The sequence below is a fragment of the Arctopsyche grandis genome, chromosome 12 (assembly GCF_051622035.1).
Source record: "Arctopsyche grandis isolate Sample6627 chromosome 12, ASM5162203v2, whole genome shotgun sequence".
Classification (NCBI taxonomy): domain Eukaryota; kingdom Metazoa; phylum Arthropoda; class Insecta; order Trichoptera; family Hydropsychidae; genus Arctopsyche; species Arctopsyche grandis.
The window spans coordinates 20,509,329-20,533,184 of NC_135366.1; the positions used below are offsets into that span (position 1 = coordinate 20,509,329).

Sequence of the window (23,856 nt, forward strand, 5' to 3'; positions counted from 1 at the left end):
CAATTTAAACTTATACAAGTATTTTAATCTATACTACGCATTTTAACAATCGAACAATTTGGAGACTTTAAAAATCAAACACAATTTGTGACACCTGATTATTGACGTTGATGACAAATAATACATAGCTTTAATGGTAACACCTAACAAAGCCGGTCGTAAATTATAATGAGACATTCAAGCAACCTAAATACACAATAAACTTATTTGAAATATATGTATGATGGCATCCAAGGTGCAATAGAAAATAAAAAAAAAGTGTTTCATAACAATAGACATCCATCCGCTCATTGACACTCTTTTTTCACTATTGTATTTATCTAAAGAGAGATAACCGTCCAGGCGCTGGAGGAGGGTTAGAAATCGTATCCTGAATCTGAAACAGATCATCGTTAAATTTAACAATACTTGAACCTCACATGATTAATAAAACACTACAAACCTTTTGAAGGGAACGCATTGTGCCAAGACGGCCACGAGCGGCAACAGATGGAGATGTTGACAGCAATCTCTGAGCGACCCTCCTAACATCATCCACCGTCACCGATTCTATAAAAAAAAACAAATACTATTATATAACAATTCAAAATTTTTGTATCAATTACAGAAGAATCCTCACCGATAGCTTCAATGAAATACGTCGGGCTACGTCGCATCCCGGTAGCCAACACTTGTCGGGCAATATCCTCAAATACGACTGGCCTCGCTTCCAAATTCATCAATAACATTGATTGCAATTGCGTCTTTGCTCTCTGTCAAATAAAATAAATCAGTATAAATAAAAATAACATTGAAATCCAAGTAATAAAAATCGAAATTACCTTAAGCTCTATGTCAGGACAGTGTCCTGACATTGCAACTAATTCCTTTACAATGATATCGACTGTATCTCCGAGTCTTGGGGGAGGCGATGATGCGTGGATGCAAAACAATCCGGAGTCGGCGTAAGCGTGATTATATGCAGTTGCATTGTACATCCAATGATATCTAAAATTAATTAAATATATTAATAAAATAAAGTCAATACAATATTATTTCAAATAGAATGTTATATTTAATACCTATTAAGCACATTAGTGTATAGTCTAGTGTACATGCCCTTTCCGGGACCTCCTGCTGAAAAAGATCCACCGCCTCCCATCATCATATTCAAAACACACATGGCTATGAAGTCGTCGTCTTGATGTGAACAACCTAAATAATTAAACAATTTGTAAATTAAATCCAGTCATATTCACAGTGAAAGTATATGCATGTATTTTGACTAACTCTCAAATCCTATTACGACGTGTGAAAGCTCGGGTAAATCAGATCCAGGATACAATGGTACTTCACAATCTTCCTATAATGCAATGTTCATTAGTTATAATAATTAAATTTCAGTATATTTTATTGTTACAATCAATATACACTCGTCATTACAGATCGCTCCAATGCGACGAGTGTACGATAACGGTCAGAAATACAATAATACATGTACAATCAGAATACATAGCATATAACAATTAATCAGTACAGAAATAATAATCATAGACATCTATGGATTATTTTTAGATTTTTTGTGTACAATTTTTATACATATAATAAACACGAAATTATAGAGATGTCTATAGATTTCAGATTACTGTGCATAATTTTTACAAATTATACACACAGATTTTGTGACAACAGGAAATGATCTAATACCAATTTTCAGGAACCGTTTCAACAATGATCAGATAAAATTGGCAAACTCTGATAGAGAAACGATCGATTTGGAGTCACAAAACCCCCAAACCTAACCAGTAGTTTGACGAGGACTCGAACCTCCGACCTCAGTGGTGCTAAATATATACGCTACCATTAAGCCAAACTGCTGGCAATGTATGTAACCATTATAAAATATTACTAACGTGAACTATTCCGCCGGCATATTTAGCTTTTGATAAATCTGGAGACAATGCACTGGGTTTTACTTCAGGCCACGCAGATGGTGAATCGACGAAATATTTTTGAACGTATTCGACGAGTGCTCCGTGTTCAACCTAATGAAGTATGTAATACAATATTAAAAAGATCATTTGTAAGCATTCTGTTAAATATTATATGTAAGTACTTACACCAACACCGGCGACTACCATTCTTTTGGGAACGAAATGATTGCTAATATATTGAAAAATTGTTTTTTTATCAATTTTGGCTACATTATCTTGAGGACATATTTTCGGTAATCCTAATGTACTATTTCCATATCCCGCCTAAAAAATAAGTAGAATTTCAATATGTTTGTATTACATATGCAATTCATTACCCATACAATAATTTTAACATACAGAATGAATCATATCAATTAAAATTGTCTCTTGCTCCGGTCGCATTGCTAAAGTTTCCAAATCAAAAGCTACAGCTTGCTGTGCCATTTCAACTTCCTCGTTGGATAATATAGGTCGTAATACTACTTCTGCTAATACCTAAAGAAAATAATAACAATTTGACTTATGTGTATGTATATAAGGATATTGTGCAATAGAACTTTGATTATTTTGATAATCTTGGCTCTAATACCGGATCAACACAGCGTCCGAGTGACCAAACGTATTGTGTCAACCCAGTATAATGCATATATTTTCTATATTGCCTGAGTAATAGTAGATAAACCGCGAGTATCAGCACTGGTAGCGTACATGAGAGCATCCCGTGATGATTGACAGTCGCATATGCCTCCATGCTTTTCGAGTGCCGAAAGAAGTTTAATTTTATCACCATATTTTTGTGTTTGCTGGAAAAATCAAATAAATATATAGTATAAAATAAAATAAGCAAATCAAATATGAAATTAACAGGTAAAAACATACACCAAACGCCAACTTTTCTAGAAAATGTGAAATCCCACTGGGATGAGCGACTTCATATCTAGATCCGGAATCGACGACAACTGAAAATTATAAAAAAAATTTGTTAAAATTTTATGATAATAATTTTAATTGTTTTGAGTAAAATATTCTCACCGCCTACGGTGCAGAATTGGCCAAAACGTTTCTCCGAAGCTACTTTTAATCCATTGCTGAGAGTCGTCACTTCTGTAGTATTGCCTTCAAATTTAGAAGTAGAATAAATAGGAGTGGGTAGTCCAGGCATCGGTTCCGTGAGCGGAGGCAAAGGTGTGACTATTTCAGTAGAAGGTATATTAACAGTAGATTTATCTGGCTCTCTACTGAATTGCCTCTTTGATAGTTTAAATTCATTAAACCTGAAAATTAAGTTAACGAGGAAAATAATTTAACAATCCAACAACTATAGGGAAATCGATTTAATAAAAAAAATATGATGCAATAGTTTGAAATATACAATCATTGAACATTAAACGAAACTTTTCAAATTAAAATTATTCATGCATAATATATACAGATTGAAGAAAAATTTGACACATAACCTCAAAAATATGTACAACAAATATCTTACTTGATCGAGCGGCCCGCAGCCGTCAGACGCAGCCGAAGGGCCATCTCTTATCTCTTATTTTTACTAATTATATCTTCAATTCCCGAAGCTACAAAACCCACGACCCTTTCGGAGATGAGAGATGTCGACCCTCGAGCACCAAAAAGATCAATGTACGACCCTGTCTAAATCACCATAAAATGGTAATTCGACTATTCGTCACATTGCGGTGGTCACAAAGACAATTTTTGCACATTTTAAATTATTGCGTTGCAATGACACTCATTCCCATTTTTCCCGTTTCCGTTCCCGTTTTTTTTCACAGTAATCTTCCCGGACATGCACACAACAAATCCTGAAAGTTTCATCGTAATCGGTTCCTATTCGAGGCACACACACACACATACACACAGACATTAATTTTTATATATATATATATATATATATATATATATATATATATATATATATATATATATATATATATATATATATATATATAAAATGGGAATGAGTGTCATTGCAACGCAATAATTTAAAATGTGTTCGCTACCTGCGTTTTTCCGACAAATGGGAATGGGAACGAGAACGGGAACGGGAACGGGAATTGCATGCGTTATTATGGCATTGCAAAGCATGCCGGGGTTCAGCTAATAAAATATATAAAATCATACACCCGAAAACAAGTAGTTTTCTTTGCAAATACTTTGTGCAAAACAAAACACCGATTGGCTAAACTTAAGAATCATCTCGCACGAAAGCGACATCTATAGAAAATTCATCTTGGCGTTGTGGAACCAGAAATTTTTTGAAATCGGTTTCATTCTGTCTTGTGGATTTGACCCTCTTCTTTTACACATCAATACAGCATTTCTTCGATGCATGCTCAACAAGTTGGAATATCAGCCAGTATTTTATGTTATTTTATTTTATTAATTGAAAAATCAACAGACAGAATGTACATAGATATGTATAAAAAAACAAATAGTAAATAAATAATATATGTAACATCCGAGTCCAATAATAGATTTTTACAAAAATGAAAAAGATAAATATAAGGAAAACAAATTAAAAAGTAAATAATGAAGGCATGACAAAATATGTAGAACATTGCATAATTAAACTATAGTATTAAAATATTTGGAAAAGGTTATAAAATAGAACATAAGAAATTGAAATTTACAAATATAAAACAAATACGTAAAAAAAAAGGTAAATACAAAATAAACAAATGAAAAGGAAAAGAATGAAAGCTATAATATGATTAAATAGCACATCACATAACTAAACTAAAGTATAAAAATATTGGAAATATTGGAAAAATAGAATAGGAGAAGAAATGAATCAATCGGTCAAGATTCTCTTGATGTTAGACCTGAATTGATGTAGGGAAATACCAAATAGATCAACCTCATTCAGCTCTCCGTTAACATCTGTTAACATAGTATTATGGCTCGGTTGTTGCGTTTATGTTTAGCACTGAGAGGTTCACTCCAGGTATTTTTTTTTTGTCAGTAATTTTTATTAATTATATCAACAAGCCAACAGTATGGCTCGGTGGTTGCGTTTATGTTTAGCATCAAGAGGTTACCGGGTTCGATCCCGTGCTAATCTTTAATACTGCTGGTCAGACTTGCATATTTGTGACTCGATCGTTTCTGATCAGAGTTTGCCAATTTATTTGATTTTCATTGTTGAAACGGTTCCTCAAATTGCCAAAAATCATCCTACCTACTGTCACAAATATCTGAATTTAATTAATGTACAATATGTACAAAATTATGTAAAAGTCTAAATCCATAGATGTCTCAATGGATTTATTAATTACACTGAGCAACAGAAAAAATTACCAGAGCGGAGACTAACCAATCTTTACTAACTTTGACCCACTAAATTTGAATATGATAATGATTTTTGTTGGTGGGTGATCGTTTACGAGATATGAGCGTTTAAAAAAATGTGCGATTTTTAGAGTTTTTTGGCTTTTGCGGTCTTTAACACAAAATCTAGTATTGTTGTGCTCAAAGTGAGTATTGGAATCGATAGTCAGATGTTTTTCCTATTGATTGTAATATTTCATTGCTTTAAAATACTTCTAATTAATTATCTAGCGAATTTTAAAAGTCAAAAATATATTTTTTTTTACGGTGTCTCCATGCTATTTTGCATTTATTTGACAATTTTTTTATTTCACCATGTTTATAAGGATTGGTGTTCTATCTCAATGTTTTTTTTTAATCTAAACGTCCTAATTCGAATGGTAATTTCAATTTAAATGCTTTCATTGTGGGTTTGGTGCAAACGATCGAAAAGCGCCAGATAGATTGAACCACAGATTAACTGGATGGCTGCTTTGAACGCAATTCTCGACTTCACGAATGAAAAATTGCACATCAGATGACGAGTAACCTTTCAATGTGCACAGATGCAATTATTAAAATTGAGTTGGATCTTTCTGGCGAGTTTTTAACAATTTAATAAGGAAAAATTCGGAACTAAAGTTGTACAGACTCCAGGGATGTTCAACTCGAGAGCACCCCCGAAGTCGGTTTTCTGAGATAGCTAGTGGTAAGCTTGGGCGGGACTGGTTTCCTCACGGTGCCTTCCTTCGTCGTCGGTGGTCTGGTCTCTGCTGATGTCGGCTGCTCTGCTATGTCCCTTTCTCCTTCGTAATGTGCGTGGGATGCGTGATGTGGAAAAAGGGAGGAAATTGTATAATAATAAAAACAGGTTGTAATTCTGTTTGTATGGTGACTGTATTTTATATATGTATAAATACAGAGAATAAGCAGGGGGGGGGGGGAGTCCGTCGTGAAATTAGCGCGCACGTGTTCGAGAGGTTATGATAACCTCACTCCTCACGTGACTACGTGATCTGACTTCGACGAAGAAAGACCAGGATTTCCTCACTTCTCACCGGACGTATACTGAAGCTGTACTTCCAGTATCGTCTGCCGATCCAGGCTGAGCTGATCGGGACTCGGTGGTGGGAACAAACTCGGTAGCGAACAGAGATGTTCACTCGACCGAAGCGGAAAACGAATAGGGGGCGGGTACGCGCGCTCGGCGCCGATCTCCCTCCAAAACGGCTCCTTTGGTCGTAACGCCACGAAAGCTGACCATGAAGACTTGGTCGGAACAAAAGTATCAGAAGCACAGAACGTATACAGGGTAGGTATGTCGGGACTTCGGGTAGATTTCGCTTAATGTAAGTGCGAGCAGTGCGCACGCATAAGGTACACGTGTCGTTAATCTGTGGTTCAGTCTATCTGGCGTTTTTCGATCGTTTGCAACGCATCGAGGTGGATTACATGCCATCTCTCTTGCACTTACATTTAATTACATTTGTAATGAACGGTTTTTCGCGGGTCTTTATGCAGAGGGCGTTATACGTCGTTATTCTTCCAAGAGTCGTGTTATGTAGGAACGTGGACTAACCTTGGGATAGTTATATAAATGTATATAGTCGGGGAGGTTCCTGACGGCAAGTCGTCTGCGTTGATAACAGCTTCCTCGTCGGTCTCACGGCTGAGGTTTCTCCGGAAACAGCGTGAGGAATGCAGGGGAAATTGGGCTGGAACTCAGGGGAGGGAGTGATGCTACACTCGACCTCGTGGTGGTTCTTCAGCAAGATGGCGGTGGATCTCTCGGCCCCGTCTCCCCCTGGAGACGTGCACAGGAGAGATCTTTCTTCGACGGGAGTTCGCGGGTAAGAGGCCGCGCGCCACCTGCGTGTGCGCCTATATAGATTTTCCCTGGGTGGCCACTCGAAATAAAGGGCTAGTGCTGCCCTATGGGACGATGGGAAAACGTCGCGTTACACATTTAATTTACATTAATTTGCACTTACATTTAATTTGCAGATATAGTACCTGCAAATAGCCACAACCATTAATTATTATCGCTTGTTCGAAATACGTGGTTTGCAAGTGGCAACTACGATGGTCTCGGAATTTGGAATCTTGGATATAGAGTTTTCATCCAAGGTAATAAATTATTTTCAAACGTCAGACTTTATACTGTTTGTTTTTTTTAGCATGGCAGCATTAGTAATGGTGTGTCACTCTTTCGCGCAATATTTCATAAGCGAGACAGGCGCAGAGCTGATTGTCAAGTGAGTGTCAAGTGAGCTATCGAGTATAGAGTATAGATAGAGTGGTCGTATAAAATATCGTTAGTCTTGGATGAGTAGCGGGAGGTGGTTGGTCGGTTCGTTCGCAATGTCTTTAAGCAGTGTTCTTCGTGTGTGTGTGGTGGGAGCCGGGCCAGGCGGCTTTTACGCGGCTCAGCACCTCGCTAAACATCTACCAAATGCCACTGTTGACATCATTGAAAAATTGCCGGTGCCCTTTGGATTAGTCAGGTTCTTATGCATATCTTGTTGTTTTCAAACATTTCAGTTTTATGCGTGAATGATATTTTATTACACTGATACACAGTTTCACATATCAAATCGATTGCATGATTTAGGAACTCCGATTTTGCTAGCATGTATGTATGTGTGAAGTTGCTGTTTAAATCAAAAATTTGAATTACAAAATACATTCAATTCGGAAGAGTACTCTAAACTTATGTAAAGCTATCCACCTACATAGTTTTTAAACTTCTTTTAACAATTTTGTATCAAAGCTATAATATAATGTTATTTTTTGATTTTTAAATGCTTTTTATTATTACGAAATTATGTTCACAATACATCTTATATCTATTTTAATAGCTACTGATCTACTGATCATTTTCTATTTTACAATTTAATTTAATTTGGTTAGTAATCATAGTATTATATTATTCTAATGTTAATCTGCAGCATACTAGGAAAAATAACTCAAAAACCTATTTACAATCCTTATAAATGCTCATAATACATCTAATACATAATATTAATTAAATACTCACTAAAGTCGATGACCTAAAGCATATTGTGTTTAGGTAATCTGTGTTTATACCTGAAGGGTATTGACTATAGGGTATATAATGTTATAATTTGCAGGCGGCCGAAAGAAATGAGAGTCGAAAAAATTATATTCCTTTAAAAATACGAAACATGACATCGTACTTTTTAAAATGCATTTAGTTTGTCGTGTTGTATAGTTGTAGATTGCTGTTGCAAGCTAAAATTATACAACACACTCGAACTATAGCGGCGTAAGCACACTGAGTAGATTGTGAATACACACTGAGTACATGTTGATACTTTCAACATGTACTCAGTGTGTAAACAACATGTAAACACACTGAGTACATGTTGATACTTTCAAAAAAACGCAGCACCCCTAGCCCATATTCATGGTACACAATCCCAAAAATCACCCCCTGGAGTGTTTTCGGTGATATTTTATCTTTGCTTGACAGTGATCAATAATGGTGAATCCCATATTTCAAAAAAATGATGGAGAACTTGAAAACATTCAGTCTCTCTTGTCGTCTGGTCCTGTTCAGAAGTAAACGTTTTTGTTTTCTGTCTGTTTTTCTAGTTAATTTTTATTGTGATTAAAATTTTCAACACTATCCCGAATTAATATGATTTATACAAATGCTGATGAAATTTAAGAGCAGCCAATTTAAGCCGAGCAGAACTCCTAGGCGCGGCCCTAATAATTTGAATACAAAAAAAGTTTTATATTATAATACATAGACAAAGTTTTTTAGTATTGTTCGGGTGGATGAAAGCCTTTCAAAAACCCATTTATAATCAAATGTTATTGTTTTCAGATTTGGCGTTGCTCCAGATCATCCCGAAGTGAAGAATGTGATTAATACATTTACTAAAGTTGCCGAAAGCAAAAATGTTAACTTTTATGGAAATATTACATTAGGAAAAGATATTACGCTAACACAACTCAAAGACAATTATCATGCAGTACTTTTGGTGAGACAAACTATTTTCTTCCCTTCATTTTAGATTCTATCGTTTATCTGCCAATATTTGTAATATGCAAAAACTGATTTTGTATTATTCACAACCCAAATTTCATAATTCAATCGTTGTCATACTAAATTAAGGCTTACAAAATATACACTTTTAGATTCAGCATATTCTATTTCAATATTGATATATCATATATATATATATTTTTTGCAGGCATATGGAGCTGAGCATGATAAGCAATTAAACATTCCAAATGAAAAATTTCCGAATGTTTTATCAGCAAGAAACTTTGTTGGATGGTACAATGGAGTTCCGACTGATCAGAATTTGGAGGTATACATTTTTTTTGCAATATTCATGTACATGTTTTTATTCATTATTATTTTCTTATAATTTTACTAACTTGCAGGTCGATCTATCTGGTTCATCGGCTGCAATATTAGGACAAGGAAATGTTGCTATGGATGTTGCTAGAATTTTACTAACACCTGTCGATATATTGAAAAAGACAGACATTACAGAAAACGCCCTTGCTGTGTTGTCAGACTCGAAAATAAAAAACGTCCATCTTATTGGAAGAAGGGGCCCATTGCAGGCTGCATTTACCATAAAAGAATTAAGAGAGCTTATCAAACTTCCAATGTGTAAGACGGTGTGGAGAGAAAAAGATTTCATCGGTATCGCAGAAGTAACATCAGGCTTAGCTCGTCCAAAGAAACGAATTACAGAACTAATGCTAAAAAGTCTTTCGGAAATGAACGCATCATCAACGTATGACAAACGGTTTCTGCCCGTATTCTGTCGGAGTCCTTTAAAATTTCTTACAACCGAGTTGAATCGATTGGTTGGCGTTGAGTTAGCTCTCAATCAATTAATTGGGGACGACTTACTGACGCAAACGTGCGTTAAGACCGAACAAAGAGAAATCCTGAATTGTGATTTGGCACTAAGAAGTATCGGTTATAAGAGTATACAAGCAGATCCCGACATACATTTTGATTTTTCTAATGGCCGCGTTGCTAACGAACATGGTAGAATAATATCAAAAGACGGCAACGGTGTTCAATTTGATAAGAAAATAGTAGATCCGGGTTTATATGTGAGCGGTTGGCTGCGAACTGGTCCAGTAGGTGTTATTTTAACTACCATGTCGAATGCTTTTGAGGTCGCAGCAAATATATGCAAAGATTTCGACGATTCGAGAAATTTTCTGAGATCGGATGTTAAAAAGGGTGGATTTGCTAGTATTAGGAGAATTTTGGAGAAAAATAATGTACAAATAGTACATTGGGAAGGTTGGGAAAAAATTGACAAGTACGAAATTGAGCTGGGGTCAAAATCTGGTAAACCTCGGGAAAAAATTTGTGACGTTTCCAAAATGTTAGATATTTGCAGTTGATTTTCATTATTCAGATGTCATTATTTTTGAGAAATTTTATAAAATTAGTCCTAGATAAGACTGACTGTAACTTAATTCAAATTTGAAATGCTGTTTATTGTTGGCTTTTATATAATAGTTGGAATTCATTTTGGTAAATGGAACCTATTTATTACTTATATTTTTGTAGGCTCATTGTAAATGAATAATAGTCATGATAATTATTATCATCTTTTCCAGAAATTGTGATTTTTTATCAATACATTTTAGGATTGTGAATGATTTATTAATATAATTAAAAACTTATTTTCTGTTAGTAACAGTTTTATAATGTTACGGTTTATATATTTTTAATAAAAAATTTAAAACCTGTTAATTATGTTTTTCAATTTTCAGACTTCCCCTATTTTTTTTCCAAAAATTTAGGCCGATTATCATACTTCGAATCTGGATATCACTTGTTTCACAAAAATGCATTGATAATACATAAATTCGTTAAATGGATTATTTGCCACAAAAATCGCGAATACGGAATATCTGGCACTCGAGTTCTCGTTAGTACAATATATCGCGTGGATAGCTTTCGATTGATGGAGTTTTTGGGTGCCAGATGTTCCGTAATCGAGATTTTAGTGACATGCGCGAGATCGCTTTTTGCAGAATAATCACCAAACCCATAAATTCATGTGATATTTTATTTTTTACATAGATATATACCAAGAAGGCTTGACAGGAAGACCCCAATGCGCCTTCCTGGACAATTGATTACAAACAATGCAGCATTTTATTATTACATAAATAACTGTATTTCCAGAAGCTGAAGAACACGAAATAACAATTAATTATATAGGGCTGGTAGAGGTTTCCACCGTTTCCCGGCCTATGGAAACTCAGTTGGGTTTTGAAGAGGATCTTTATTACTTTATTAATACAGATGTATTTGCTCCGCCGGAATAAGCCAGGTCGATACTACAATTAATTAATTAATTAAAGGATTAATCCATTGAGATATCTATGGATTTAGATTTTGTACATAATTTTTACAAATTGTACATACAATATATACAGAGGATTTGTGACAACAGGAAAGATGATTTTTTGCCAATTTTGAGGAACCGTTTCAACAATGATCAGATAAAATTGGCAAACTGATAAAAAACGATCGATTTGGAGTCACAAATACCCTCAAATCTAACCAGCAGTATAGCGGATCGAACTCACTGATCACTTCGTGCTAAACATACACGCTACCATTAAAGGTCTGTTCATACTTAACAGCACTGCACGGCTTCAGCACTGCACGACTCCGTTTCAAATATGTCATTTTATTACATTTCTATTCATATCTACCTACACGTCGCGGTCACGTCGCGTTTACAGCAATTTGGCCGAGTGCAAGGCAAAATCGGCTTACTTATACATTACAGGCCAGGACGATACGGCGCAATATTGCTTACGTCGTATTGTCGAGTACTTACAATATGAATGCATACACGTGCATTCGTAGCTACGCGTCAGAATACAAGTCAGCAAAAATGTTTCGACGTTTATCGAACGAAAAATTATGTATAATCGCACTGTTGTTGGAAGAAGAAGCTCAAGATGGCAATAAAAAAGGACAGTTGACAGCTGTTCAATCTTTCGATATGGTTTTGGCGCAAATATTAAAAAAAAATTAAATTTTTTACGGAAATATTTAAAAAAAATTTGTCCATCATCCACAAGCTCCTTATACAGTGTCCAAAACTCTCTTTCGGTTTTTTTTATTTTTTAACATGGGATGCACATCAAAACGCCTCCGTGCTTTTTTATTGCCTTCTTGAGCTTCTTCTTCCAAAAACAGTGCGATTATATATAATTTTTCGTTCGATAAACGTCGAAACATTCTGTCTGACTTGTATTCTGACGCGTAGCTACGAATGCACGTGTATGCATTCATATTGCAAGTACACGACAATACGATGTAAGCAATATTGCGCCGTATCGTCATGGCCTCTAATGTATAAGTAAGCCGATTTTGCCTTCCACTCGGCCAAATTGCTGTAAACGTGACGTGACCGCGACGTGTAGGTAGATATGAATAGAAATGTAATAAAATGACATATTTGAAACGGAGTCGTGCAGTGCTGAATCCGTGCAGTGCTGAAGCCGTGCAGTGCTGTTAAGTATGAACAGACCTAAAAACGGTTACATATCAGAAAGGTAAACGGACTACTTGTCATATGTAAACCAGTCACAGGACAAACGGTCGCTCTAGATCGGTCACACGTGATCACCCGTCACACTAAAACTGGTCACACCCTAAAACTGGTCACATCCTAAAACTGGTCACACCCTAAAATCGGTCACGAGAAAACTAATTGACCGATTTTAGGGTGTGACCAGTTTTAGTGTGACGGGTGATCACGTGTGACCGATCTAGAGCAACCGGTTGTCCTGTGACCGGCTTACATTTGACTAGTAATCACCGAACCATCAGAAAAGAAAACAATTTGAAGAAAATATTTTTAAGTCTGGCAACACTCAAGTATACACGGTATTTTTGACGCACGTGTGTTTGACGTTTGAAGAGTTATCAACTTATTAGGAGCAGTCAAACATGGCTTTTCAGAGCCTTTTAGATACGATTGATAAGTTTTTGGTAATTTTTTTAAGTATTTTTTTATTTGCCATATTAATTTTTGTATGAATTTGTCTTTGTAATCGTTTAACGAAACTCCTGTATAGGTTATGTTATGTTATTCATTGAGCATTTCTTTTAAAATGTTTTACCTGCAATTAAATTACGATTTATTTTGTAGGAAGAAAAGAATAATTTCAAATCAGATATAATATCTATTGAGAAATTTTTCAAAAAATTTGCAAAGTTGAATGAAAACATTGAAAAAAACATATGTATTATTGAAGATCCAAACAATGCAATAGAGAGTGATGTTGATGAGATGCGTCAAACGGCTTTCAAGCTGTCGTGGCAAGTTGTTATTGGAAACATTCTTCGTGGGGGAATCGACAGCCGGCTACAAGCTTTAACGACGGCTTGTAATTTATTAAAAATACAAGCAGAACTTTTATCTACTAAAAAGTTTGATAAATTTTATTTTCCTTCACATATGTTACAAGTAAATCCTTTCACTTTTACTGTGCTCATCTATTTTCAAATCACTTATTTCTAAATCGTTTTTATTTCTCTTTAGGGAATTATTTTGCAACTTTTAAGCGACAAATCAGACAATAGTCAAATTATTCAACATTTTCAAAAGTATACCGACCATAATGATATATTATTTTACTCTTGGAAAATACTTACTACAATTCCACATCCAACACCTGTTAACAATGTCTATATAAATAATTATCTTGATTTGGTTAATATTTTACCACTTCAAAACGATCGCAAAAGAAAATTAGATGAAGAGGACAATAAGCCAAAAATTTTCTGTGAAACACTTGGTGAGTTTAAAAGGCAGCTCATAAGGTTTCAGTATTTATTTTAAAGAATAATATAACATGTTAAACAAAAATGTTATTCATAGGAAGCCGTCGATTTCGTTTTGACATAAAGTGTGTTCATCAATGGATGGAAGAATCTTGGAATTTTATTAGTTCTCAAAAATTACACGGAGCAGTTCTCCAAAAAGCTCTGTTAGTTTTACACGACACACTACTTCCACATTTACCACGCCCCGTTCTTCTTACTGATTTCCTTATGACTTCTATGGACGCAGGTTCGTCTTCACATATTTTAATTCATTCTCGTTTTAAATGTGATAATTTCTTATTAAATATTATATGATATCCATAATTCACTAAATATATATTCCACAGGTGGTGCAGTGAGCGTTTTGGCCCTTCAAGGTGTATTCACCCTCATGCAAAAACATAATTTGGAATATCCATTGGTCTATAATAAATTATACATTATGTATGAACCAGAAATGTTCTTTACCAAACACAAATCTAGATTGTTTTATTTGACTGATATATTTTTGGGCTCTACGTATGTTAAATAAAAAAAATCATAATTTACATTAATTGTTTATGATAAAATTTTATTTTTAACACATTGCTAATTTTATTTAGACATTTGCCGGAAGTTTTGGTAGCAGGATTTCTAAAGAAATTTTCTCGATTAGCCCTTGTTGTACCATCGTCTGATGCAATAATTCTACTTCACATGATTGCTAATCTGGTCATCAGGCATCCTGGTTTGAAGAAAATGTTAGATTATGGAAAATCATCCGAAACGCAATGTAAATTATGAATATTTTATGTTATAAAATTGTGAAAATTATATGATTAACATTGATTAATAATTTACACATGAACTTTTAGTAAAGGAGGATCCATACAATATTGACACAACCGACCCGAGTTTAAGTGGTGCAATATCGTCAAGCCTTTGGGAAGTTGCTGATTTGAGACAACATATCCATCCAGCAGTAGCATCTGCCGCTACATATGCATTCAATGCACACCATAATAAATTGGAAAAACCCATTTCTGAATTTTTAGATGATACCATGGATACGGTACTATATTTTTTTTATCTATTATTAAAATTGTATGTTTGATAGTTATTTATTTGTTGGTGTTTGTTACAGTTGATTGAAGCGGAATTTAAAAGAAAATATAAACAAGTATTTTTAACCACAAAGCCACCCACTTCAATGAAAGATTCTTCAGATGATAGAATAATGCAATTTTGGCAAATTTAATAATATGCTATGTGTTATAAATAAGCAATGTATAATTTATTTGAAATAAATGGATGAAATAATTTTCTATGTATCTAATCTGTTTAATTAATATAATGATAATATTTATGTCTTTCAATGCTGTTGAAAGAAAATCGACCGTATTTATTTCAATTATATTTAGGGGGAAAAGCAGTGGTCTGCCCCCTTAGAAAAACCTTATTTTTCAACCTATCTGCATTTCGCTTTATTTTATATTATTTATATTAGCTGATAATTCTCTTTTTACATATTCTTTTAATGTTTAAACAAATTTAGTTTTTTCTCAAATAATTCAAATGTGAGAAATCTGTTAATAGTTGAAAAACGCAATATTTCATTTTAGGATTTTTTTGGAACATCCAAAAAAATGTCTTAAGAAAAGTGAAATAATTTAAGTAGAACATTTACTTCGTTCAAATATGTACAGTTTAACAGACCTAGATATAAACAGATCTTTATATGTAAACATTTCCATACAAATGTTCACACTTAAACTCATGCCTTAACCTCAACCTAATATTAGTTTAGAATGCGCTTAAATACTAATTTTAAATGTATTTCAATACGGCAAATGAATTTTTGCAACTTACATATATTACGTATTTTCATATATAAACCCGGTAGGACTACTAGTCAAATATGAACCAGTCGCTCTAGATCGGTCACACGTGATCACTCATCACTCTAAAACTGGTCACACCCGAAAATTGGTTACGAAAAAACTGGTCACAGCCAAAAATTCGACCAATTTTTAATTTTTGGGTGTGACCAGTTTTAGTGTGACGGGTGATCACATGTGACCGATCTAAAGCGACCGGTTCACATTTGACTAGTAATCACCGAACCATAAACCCATTTTCTTAGGGTCAAAATAAATAGTATTATGGCCAAACATTAACTGTCAGTGTCAAGTTTGAATGTGACCGTTTGGCAGACGGGCAACGAAACTTCAGAGATCACTTCAAATCATCAATTTTTCTAAAGTTGGGCGTGTTTAATATTCAACTTCTTGGTTTATTCATTTTAATAAACAATGAAGACGGAAAATGGAGAGTTGAAGGAAGTAAACCATCATAAAAAAGAACTGCTGGTCAATTTGCTGTGGGACTGTTTACTATATGACAAATTACCATCGCCACTCGCAAGTCGAGTAAAAGATTTAATGGCGTATTGGGATCTACTTGACAGTATTAAAACACTTAATGCGAAATGTCCCGAATCTGCAAATTACACCCCGATGGGTAACCTATTTATATAAATTCACGTGATCTAATCCAAACCGAACTTACTATACTATGCTTAATCACATCTATACATTTTAGGTATTGAGTTGAAACCTGAAAAACTTACTTTGAACGAAAAGAAAACGATTCAAGCCGTACTAGAAAAGAAGATCTGTGACACATATCCAGATTTATTAGAGAAATTCGACAAATTTACGAATGGAGAAATCAAAAACAAACTGAAACACGGCAAATCTAAAGACACTGCCTTAACTGCCGAACATAACAAAATCGTACAACTTTGTACGGTGTATCAAAAACGTTTAGAAGACATGCACAATATAAATATCGAGCTGTGTCACTGCTTGAAAGAATGGATAGACTTACGGTTAGGTGTGGCAGCGACGAGGATAGAACGCAGAGCTGAATTGTGCAATCAAAAATCTAAAATCAACGAACTGAAGGCAAAGTGCGTAACGGAATGCTTAAAGATGTTTTCAATGACATTATTCATTTACTAATAATTTATTAATTTTTCAGATTGATAAATGTGCAATTAAAAAGGTTCGTATACGGAGGAACGACTGCTATTAGAGACTACATGGAGTACTATTTAAGTATGAAGGAAAAATTCGATGATTACAAAAAGGAAATATATAACTATACGAAAATCTTAAGATTCGACAATGACGATGAAATATAATTGAATATTTTAAATTTAATTTATATGGAATAATAAAACATTTGAAACGTCAGTGTATAACGTTGGATTTGATATATTGTATATTTTTAGAACTTTTTGGTAACAATAAAATCTACTACAACTTATAATTTCGACTAACTATAATACATAAAACTACATAGTTTATCGGATACAAAAATAATGTGCATACATATATATGTTATGTAATATATATTTTAAATAAACAATAATATCAAACATAACGATACATATGTGTAGATAGTTTCGACTGAATAAATCATTATGATTATTCAGGTTTAAAATTATAATTTTGCATACGCGTCTAATAATAAAGATGACACTTTAAATGCAAAATTTACGAATATTTGATGATTGCACAGTGCTACTACATTTTTCACTATTTTGTTACTTCAGTTTTGGCCCAGTTAGCGATTTTTAGCGTGACTAGAAAATATATTATTGTATTGTACTTTCTTATCAGCCTTTTAATATATACGATATAAAATATGACTTGATGTAAACCTTGTCAAAGGTGCCTTATATATATATATATATATATATATATATATATATATATATATATATATATATATATATATATATATATATATATATATATATATATATATATATATATATATTTTCACAAAAAGGAAACATATTCAATACCTTACAAAATTTTAAAGTCTTGTCGAAACCGTCTCAAATGGATTGTCGAATGGACGATTTCATTACAAATAATTTATCATTAATTCAACATACCCCATTACAATAATTTTGTATTATAATATCTTAAGTGATATCACAGTAATCATTTTAACAATAATGTAAGACATTGTCATACAATAAGTGGCAATTTAATTGTTCAGCCTTTTGATAAGGAAAATCTATAAAATAAAATTTTAATAAACTACTATAAATTTAGAGTTTGATATTAATCTCTTCGGGTCAAAAAACTTCACTGATTAGGTAATTTGATCAGGAATACAATTATAATATTTTACATACTAATAACATTAATTACACTGAGCAATTCACTGATAACTCAAAAATCACGTTTTTGAGTTATCAGAACGGAGACTAATCAATCTTTACTAAGTTTGACCCAATAAATTCGAATATGACAATGATTTTTGTTGGTTCGCTTTCGTTTACGAGATATGAGCGTTTCACAAAATGCGCAATTTTTACAGTTTTTTTTGCGGTCTTTAATTCAAAATCTCAAAATATATTTTTGAATTCGCTAGACAATTAATTATAAGTATTTTCAAGCAACGAAATATCACAATCAATAGGAAAAACATCTGACTAATGATTCCAATACTTATTTTGAACACAGAAATACTATGTTTTAATTTACTGACTGCAAAAGCCAAAAATATGGAAGTTTTTATATTTTTTAAATCGCTCATATCTCATAAACGAGAGCGAACCAACCAATATCATTATCATATTCGAATTAAGTGGTAAACTTAGTAAATATAAATTAGTCTCCGCTCTGGTAATTTTTTTTAATGCTCAGTGTTATTAAAATCATCACATTTTACATTATTTGACTGATTTGTAATTATTTAAGGCTGTAATTTCACTGCACACTTCATTGTCGCAAGTTTCATCAGTAGACTCCTTATCAATATAAAATCCACGATACACCGATGGTTCGATTTCTATTGAAGATGAATCGCTGAGACATTTGTCCTTTTGACATTTTTCAATATCTGCATTATGAGCACCTTCAGACGAACCAGCATTGTGCACTTCAAATTCGCACGTCTGAATATTACTTTCTGAAGCCCCCGGAATAAGTGGAGGTGTCGTGCCATCATCTACAATGGCGATTGAATCAAAAATCGTATCATTAATTTGTTATTAAAAATTTCATACAAATGTAATTACCGTTCTCACAATCTGGCATACACACAACGACAGGTTTTCTGCTTTGCAAAACACTTTTTATATTATACATACAACCAATGTATCCAAATATAAAGTAGCCTACGATAAAAAAAGTGCATTGTAATGTAATAAAATTTTGATGTGTAACATTAATAGCACAAAAAATTCATACCTGCTGCAATTCCAATAATTATCGAAACTGATAAATAACCATTATACAGCATAAAGCCCAACATCATCAAATATTTTATAAAATTATTTGTTGAGAACAGCAATACATTTCCTATCAAAATCCAGTATCTATAAAAAAAACTTATCGTAAGTATATTTTTATTTTTAAATTAAATAAATAATTTCTACTCACCTGCTTTGTAATGTAGATTGAATCATTATTGTTATTCGATTATTTACACTTGATTCCGCCCCGCTGAAATATTGCATAAAAAATGTATTAAACTTCTATATATATATACATGAAAAGAATGTCATATCATTTCAAATTTGTATACATATTTAGTTCATAAGACATTAATCAGAAATAAACAAAAGAGTCTTCATAATTTCAAGTTATTAAAACAAAATTATAAAATTTTCTTTATCTCATCATTAATAAAGAATGATAGGATTCAATATTTTATTTAAGCCGATCTTTAAATTGGAATATGTTATAAAATATAAAAATAAAAATATGTAATCATACTTTTGCACGTGATCGGGATTCAATAGATTATTCCTATCATCAGAGCAACGGCCCGATGTGGTCCTCCTAATTCGCATATCATTTTCATGGTGCAATTTTGTTTCTATAACCTGTAAAATAGTACTATTGATACACTCAATTTCTCTAAATGACTATGAGAATGAAAGATTATTCAGCTGAATTACTTTAAGGCCTTCAAAAATCATTGCCAGAATCATCATGAAGATGCAAGCGAAAACCATCGATGCAGCATTCCTAACCGATACACCATCAATGTAAAAATCACCGAGATCCCAATCCCACCAAAAGCTCATATGCATCTTGATAAACTATTATCTGACCCCGGAATAATGGAAATAGTTCAAACTGATAATACAAAGGTTATACAAAAACGTTGTAATGTATGGTACAATTAAACAAAACAAATATGCAATTTAAGTACCTGTTAAACTGTCAATAATTAAAATATCACAAAACGAAAAATTTACTTTTTAGGTTCACTGTAAAAATCTCATTTCAATGTATGAAGTGATAACACGAACGAACGTCAACAAGCTAGCAGACAGTTGGCCATAAAATACTATAAAATGACCATTTCTCTGATAAGCATGATAACCAAATATCACGCGTAGGACAATAAAAACGTCCGGATTGAGTTCCATGCTAAAAATTATATTTGTAAGGTCTTTGTGTGTTCATAATGGTATTATTGTTGACTAATTTATTGATTGTGGGGTAAGATTTTGTTTTTAAGTTTAAATCTATCATTGAAATCTAAGGCTTCTGATCCGGTTACCTGACAACTCGTTCACATATTTTCCGTAAACCGATGATGTGCTCCAGGCATTACGTATACGGCCATCTCTTTCTCACCCCGTCTGTTCACCATGATCTTGTTTACTATGCCATTACGTATGCGGCCATCTCTTTCACAGACTGTCTGTTATCGGTGAAAAAATGGTCTGTGAAAGAGATGGCTGCATACGTAATGGCAGAGAAAACGAGATCATGGTGAACAGACGCATATTCCCATAAGTGATACGAGAATCACCACTCATATACACCTCTCACTCGTGCGCATATCTAAGTTTCCCATCCGAATTGACGCTATTACTACTACTCGCCACCGGTGTCGCGTCGATAGCTCACACACACTAACAGACATTTGTTTACGTTTTCACATTTGACAGTTGACGTGTGTGTACTCCATACTGCGGCATATATAATACATTCATGAGTCAGTGTACACTTTTCTTCGAAGCCGTTGATATAGCTGAACACCATCTAACTCATCTATCATGTCCAACTTTTCTAAAGAATACAAACATAACCCCCTGGGTTCCACATCAGATGACGGTTTATCCATAAAGCTTTTTGCCGGGATGGATTTCATTGTATGCTGGTCTAACAAATTCAAGGTGGATCGTTTCCAAGTGATTTCAATGCTGATGTGGCGGCTCGCTTATACGACATGGTCGAGTTTGGTTGCCTTCCTGCGAGTGGGAACCAACTCGGCTGGGTTCGGAGAGCTACTACTCACTCTGTCTTCAGCTGTCATATAATAAACACGTGCATTAACATGCCAGTCGTCTCATTCGTTCATCCTCCATACTATTTTCATAGTATAGTGGATGTGGTGGAGGCAGTTATCATATATAATGCAATTGTCCGACCACATTTTATGTGTTGTGGATCTTATCTTAGATGCACATAAATAGGTATATTAGTATAAGATCCGTGTTAAAGTATTTAATAAATTTGATGATACTCTGAAAATATATATGTCGGTTTTTATTTATAAGTTAGATAAGAAAATGTTACCTAGGTATTTCGATAGATATTTTATTAGAGGTATGGGGGAAGGCGAGTGCAACAGTGACGGTGTTGTTTATTCTGACGAAGAGAATGCTTCCCGCAAAACGATGACTGACCGTGCATCGCATTGGTACTGCCAGAACCCCGGTGGTCACCACAGAGGGTTACATTTACATAAATATAGCATTAGAGGTAGCAATAAATCACAGAATTTAAAATTAAATAAGAGTAGGAAAAACGTGTATGTATGTAAGTGTTGTTACTTATAATAAGCTGCCAGATGAAATTACAAATATACTTGTAATATTGATAAACTTATGGTAGCTGTAAGGTAACATCTCAAACAGTGTGCATGTATCTATGTACATATGTGAATGTATGTGTATATATTAATACATTATTATTTGTGTGATTGAATATAATTAGTTATTAAGCTTGGGTATATCTTAAATAAACAAATAAAACCTTGATTGTTTCAACACTCTACAATCACACTTCCTATTCAAATCTAAACTGTCAAATATCATTCTGATTGTATAGATACTCCTTTCAAAATTTCAAAACTTGTCTAAATCTTGTTTACACAAAACTGCTATTTGGAACATTAGCCGCTACACACATGAATTGTCATCGTAGTATATTCTGCTTACAATCTACTATTTCTGCTTTTTAATTTACATGTTGTATTTAAGAAAGAAAATAACTGTATCATAATGCAATTTTATAGAGTTATAATTACTTAAGTATGTTTCGAAATCTTAATTCACTGAAATAAATCCCAATTTATGATTGATCGTGTAAATACAATATGACTCGGAATTCCCAAACATTGGCTATTTTTTTTTTTTTTTTTTTGATGCTTGACCATTTCTCGTCCACCTTGATTTTTCGGTTTTAAATTGAAATAAGAGTCAGGTAATTGGGTTTACATACGGGCCACTCAAGCAACAGAATAGCATTTATTCATATAAAAGCATTAAAATATAATTTTAATAACATTTAAAACAATTGTAACAAAAAATATATATTCATTAATGTAAAACACAAAAAAGACACATGAAATAAGTGATTTAAACATTGAATCATTGAAGAATCACCAAATAAAAAAAAATCAGATGTCTCCGTCCTTCGGTGAATTCTTTTCATGAGTTTTAAGACAGAATATCGATAATGAACTTTTCGCAAGAGAATAGGTAAAAGAGAATGATTAGAACTATTAAATTATTTTAATTAAAAGAGATAAACTTTATATGGTGAATGATAAGCTGATTAATATTTAAGTCAAATATGTAATTATAAGAATAACAGAGAATTACACATCTTAAGAAAAATTGCTTTAAACAATATAAATAAGTAATAAAGGTAAAACATTATAAACAAACAATATATGTAAAACATTAATTATTTAGAAAAGGTAAAAACAAAAAAATGTATGTATCAATTTTAAGTTCTGGTAGAACAATGTGAAAACAAGGTTATAATCTAATCGTGATATTTTAGTCAGTTTGGAACTAGAAATAAACAATATTTTTATGGAAAACAAAAGTTTAAACCAGTCTAAGTATTTTCTGCATACCTCTGAACTATTAAATATAATAAAGTTTATTTCAGTTTCATGGGATGGGATGAGTTGTAAATAATTATATTTTTAAATAATCTATATAAAATCTGTCTATCCACTATTAAAACTCCAACCATAGATCCATCTCCAAATCCTTAACAACATTTGTGAGAGCTAAGCGTTCGCCATGAGAATCGGCAGTCATTATATATTTTGGATTTATGCTCCCCAGAAATCTTTCAAAAGAGCAAATGCTGAAAAATTCTCAAAAGTAGTTAGACTTTAGTAGTGATAACTGCTAATGGAACAGCGCTGGCTATACTTTCTGTCAGAACAAAAGTTATAGTGTGTTGTTGCAAATCACAGGATGACGTTGAGTCAATAAATATAATGTTATTAGGGTTTGGTCTCTCTTCATTAGCGGAGTCGTGATTATTACAGTAAAGGGATTTTCTATAAATTTAATTTTGGCGCCTCCTATTCTCCCTATACATTGAATAGTCTAACATTGAATGTATATTTTCTGTAAGAAAAGAATTTTAAATTTATTATGTA

At 33.2% G+C, this 23,856-nt stretch overlaps 5 protein-coding genes across 10 annotated transcripts; 3 read left to right on the plus strand and 2 right to left on the minus strand.

Moving 5' to 3' along the window:
- Positions 1-8: 8 nt before the first annotated feature.
- Positions 9-3,587, minus strand: LOC143919916 (mitochondrial-processing peptidase subunit alpha). Its single transcript, XM_077442502.1, has 13 exons — positions 3,442-3,587; positions 2,988-3,229; positions 2,835-2,914; positions 2,618-2,758; positions 2,313-2,450; positions 2,100-2,237; positions 1,893-2,024; positions 1,270-1,342; positions 1,062-1,194; positions 822-987; positions 620-752; positions 443-549; positions 9-376 (listed from the first exon to the last, which is right to left on the minus strand). Exons 1-13 carry the CDS (start codon positions 3,483-3,485, stop codon positions 317-319), a joined length of 1,587 nt encoding a protein of 528 aa, XP_077298628.1. The 5' UTR covers positions 3,486-3,587; the 3' UTR covers positions 9-316.
- A 3,855-nt stretch (positions 3,588-7,442) lies between these two features.
- dare (NADPH:adrenodoxin oxidoreductase, mitochondrial) lies at positions 7,443-11,042 on the plus strand. Of its 2 annotated transcripts, none has more exons than XM_077442520.1 (5): positions 7,443-7,534; positions 7,613-7,783; positions 9,133-9,289; positions 9,503-9,622; positions 9,699-11,042. In XM_077442520.1, the coding sequence occupies exons 1-5, from the start codon at positions 7,458-7,460 to the stop codon at positions 10,686-10,688; spliced, it is 1,515 nt and encodes a 504-aa protein (XP_077298646.1). In that variant the 5' UTR covers positions 7,443-7,457; the 3' UTR covers positions 10,689-11,042. The 2 variants fall into 2 exon arrangements, with proteins under 2 accessions (XP_077298646.1, XP_077298647.1); XM_077442521.1 differs by having other exon boundaries at positions 7,489-7,534; positions 7,599-7,783; positions 9,699-11,036.
- Positions 11,043-13,044: 2,002 nt separating this feature from the next.
- On the plus strand, positions 13,045-15,521 carry LOC143920269 (nucleolar complex protein 4 homolog). 2 transcript variants are annotated; one of them, XM_077443074.1, is made up of 8 exons: positions 13,045-13,308; positions 13,469-13,786; positions 13,862-14,117; positions 14,201-14,392; positions 14,493-14,664; positions 14,748-14,917; positions 15,000-15,196; positions 15,269-15,521. In XM_077443074.1, exons 1-8 carry the CDS (start codon positions 13,267-13,269, stop codon positions 15,380-15,382), a joined length of 1,461 nt encoding a protein of 486 aa, XP_077299200.1. In that variant the 5' UTR covers positions 13,045-13,266; the 3' UTR covers positions 15,383-15,521. The 2 variants fall into 2 exon arrangements, with proteins under 2 accessions (XP_077299200.1, XP_077299201.1); XM_077443075.1 differs by having other exon boundaries at positions 13,186-13,308; positions 13,575-13,786; positions 15,269-15,455.
- Positions 15,522-16,283: 762 nt separating this feature from the next.
- On the plus strand, positions 16,284-17,797 carry LOC143920272 (uncharacterized). Its single transcript, XM_077443083.1, has 3 exons — positions 16,284-16,644; positions 16,726-17,095; positions 17,167-17,797. The coding sequence occupies exons 1-3, from the start codon at positions 16,437-16,439 to the stop codon at positions 17,327-17,329; spliced, it is 741 nt and encodes a 246-aa protein (XP_077299209.1). The 5' UTR covers positions 16,284-16,436; the 3' UTR covers positions 17,330-17,797.
- A 317-nt stretch (positions 17,798-18,114) lies between these two features.
- LOC143920271 (uncharacterized) lies at positions 18,115-20,489 on the minus strand. 4 transcript variants are annotated; one of them, XM_077443082.1, is made up of 7 exons: positions 20,414-20,489; positions 20,111-20,261; positions 19,926-20,035; positions 19,590-19,652; positions 19,398-19,525; positions 19,226-19,324; positions 18,115-19,155 (listed from the first exon to the last, which is right to left on the minus strand). In XM_077443082.1, the coding sequence occupies exons 2-7, from the start codon at positions 20,243-20,245 to the stop codon at positions 18,878-18,880; spliced, it is 813 nt and encodes a 270-aa protein (XP_077299208.1). In that variant the 5' UTR covers positions 20,246-20,261; positions 20,414-20,489; the 3' UTR covers positions 18,115-18,877. The 4 variants fall into 4 exon arrangements, with proteins under 4 accessions (XP_077299208.1, XP_077299204.1, XP_077299205.1 ...); XM_077443078.1 differs by having other exon boundaries at positions 20,111-20,291; positions 20,368-20,483; XM_077443079.1 differs by having other exon boundaries at positions 20,111-20,291; positions 20,414-20,477.
- Positions 20,490-23,856: the final 3,367 nt, after the last annotated feature.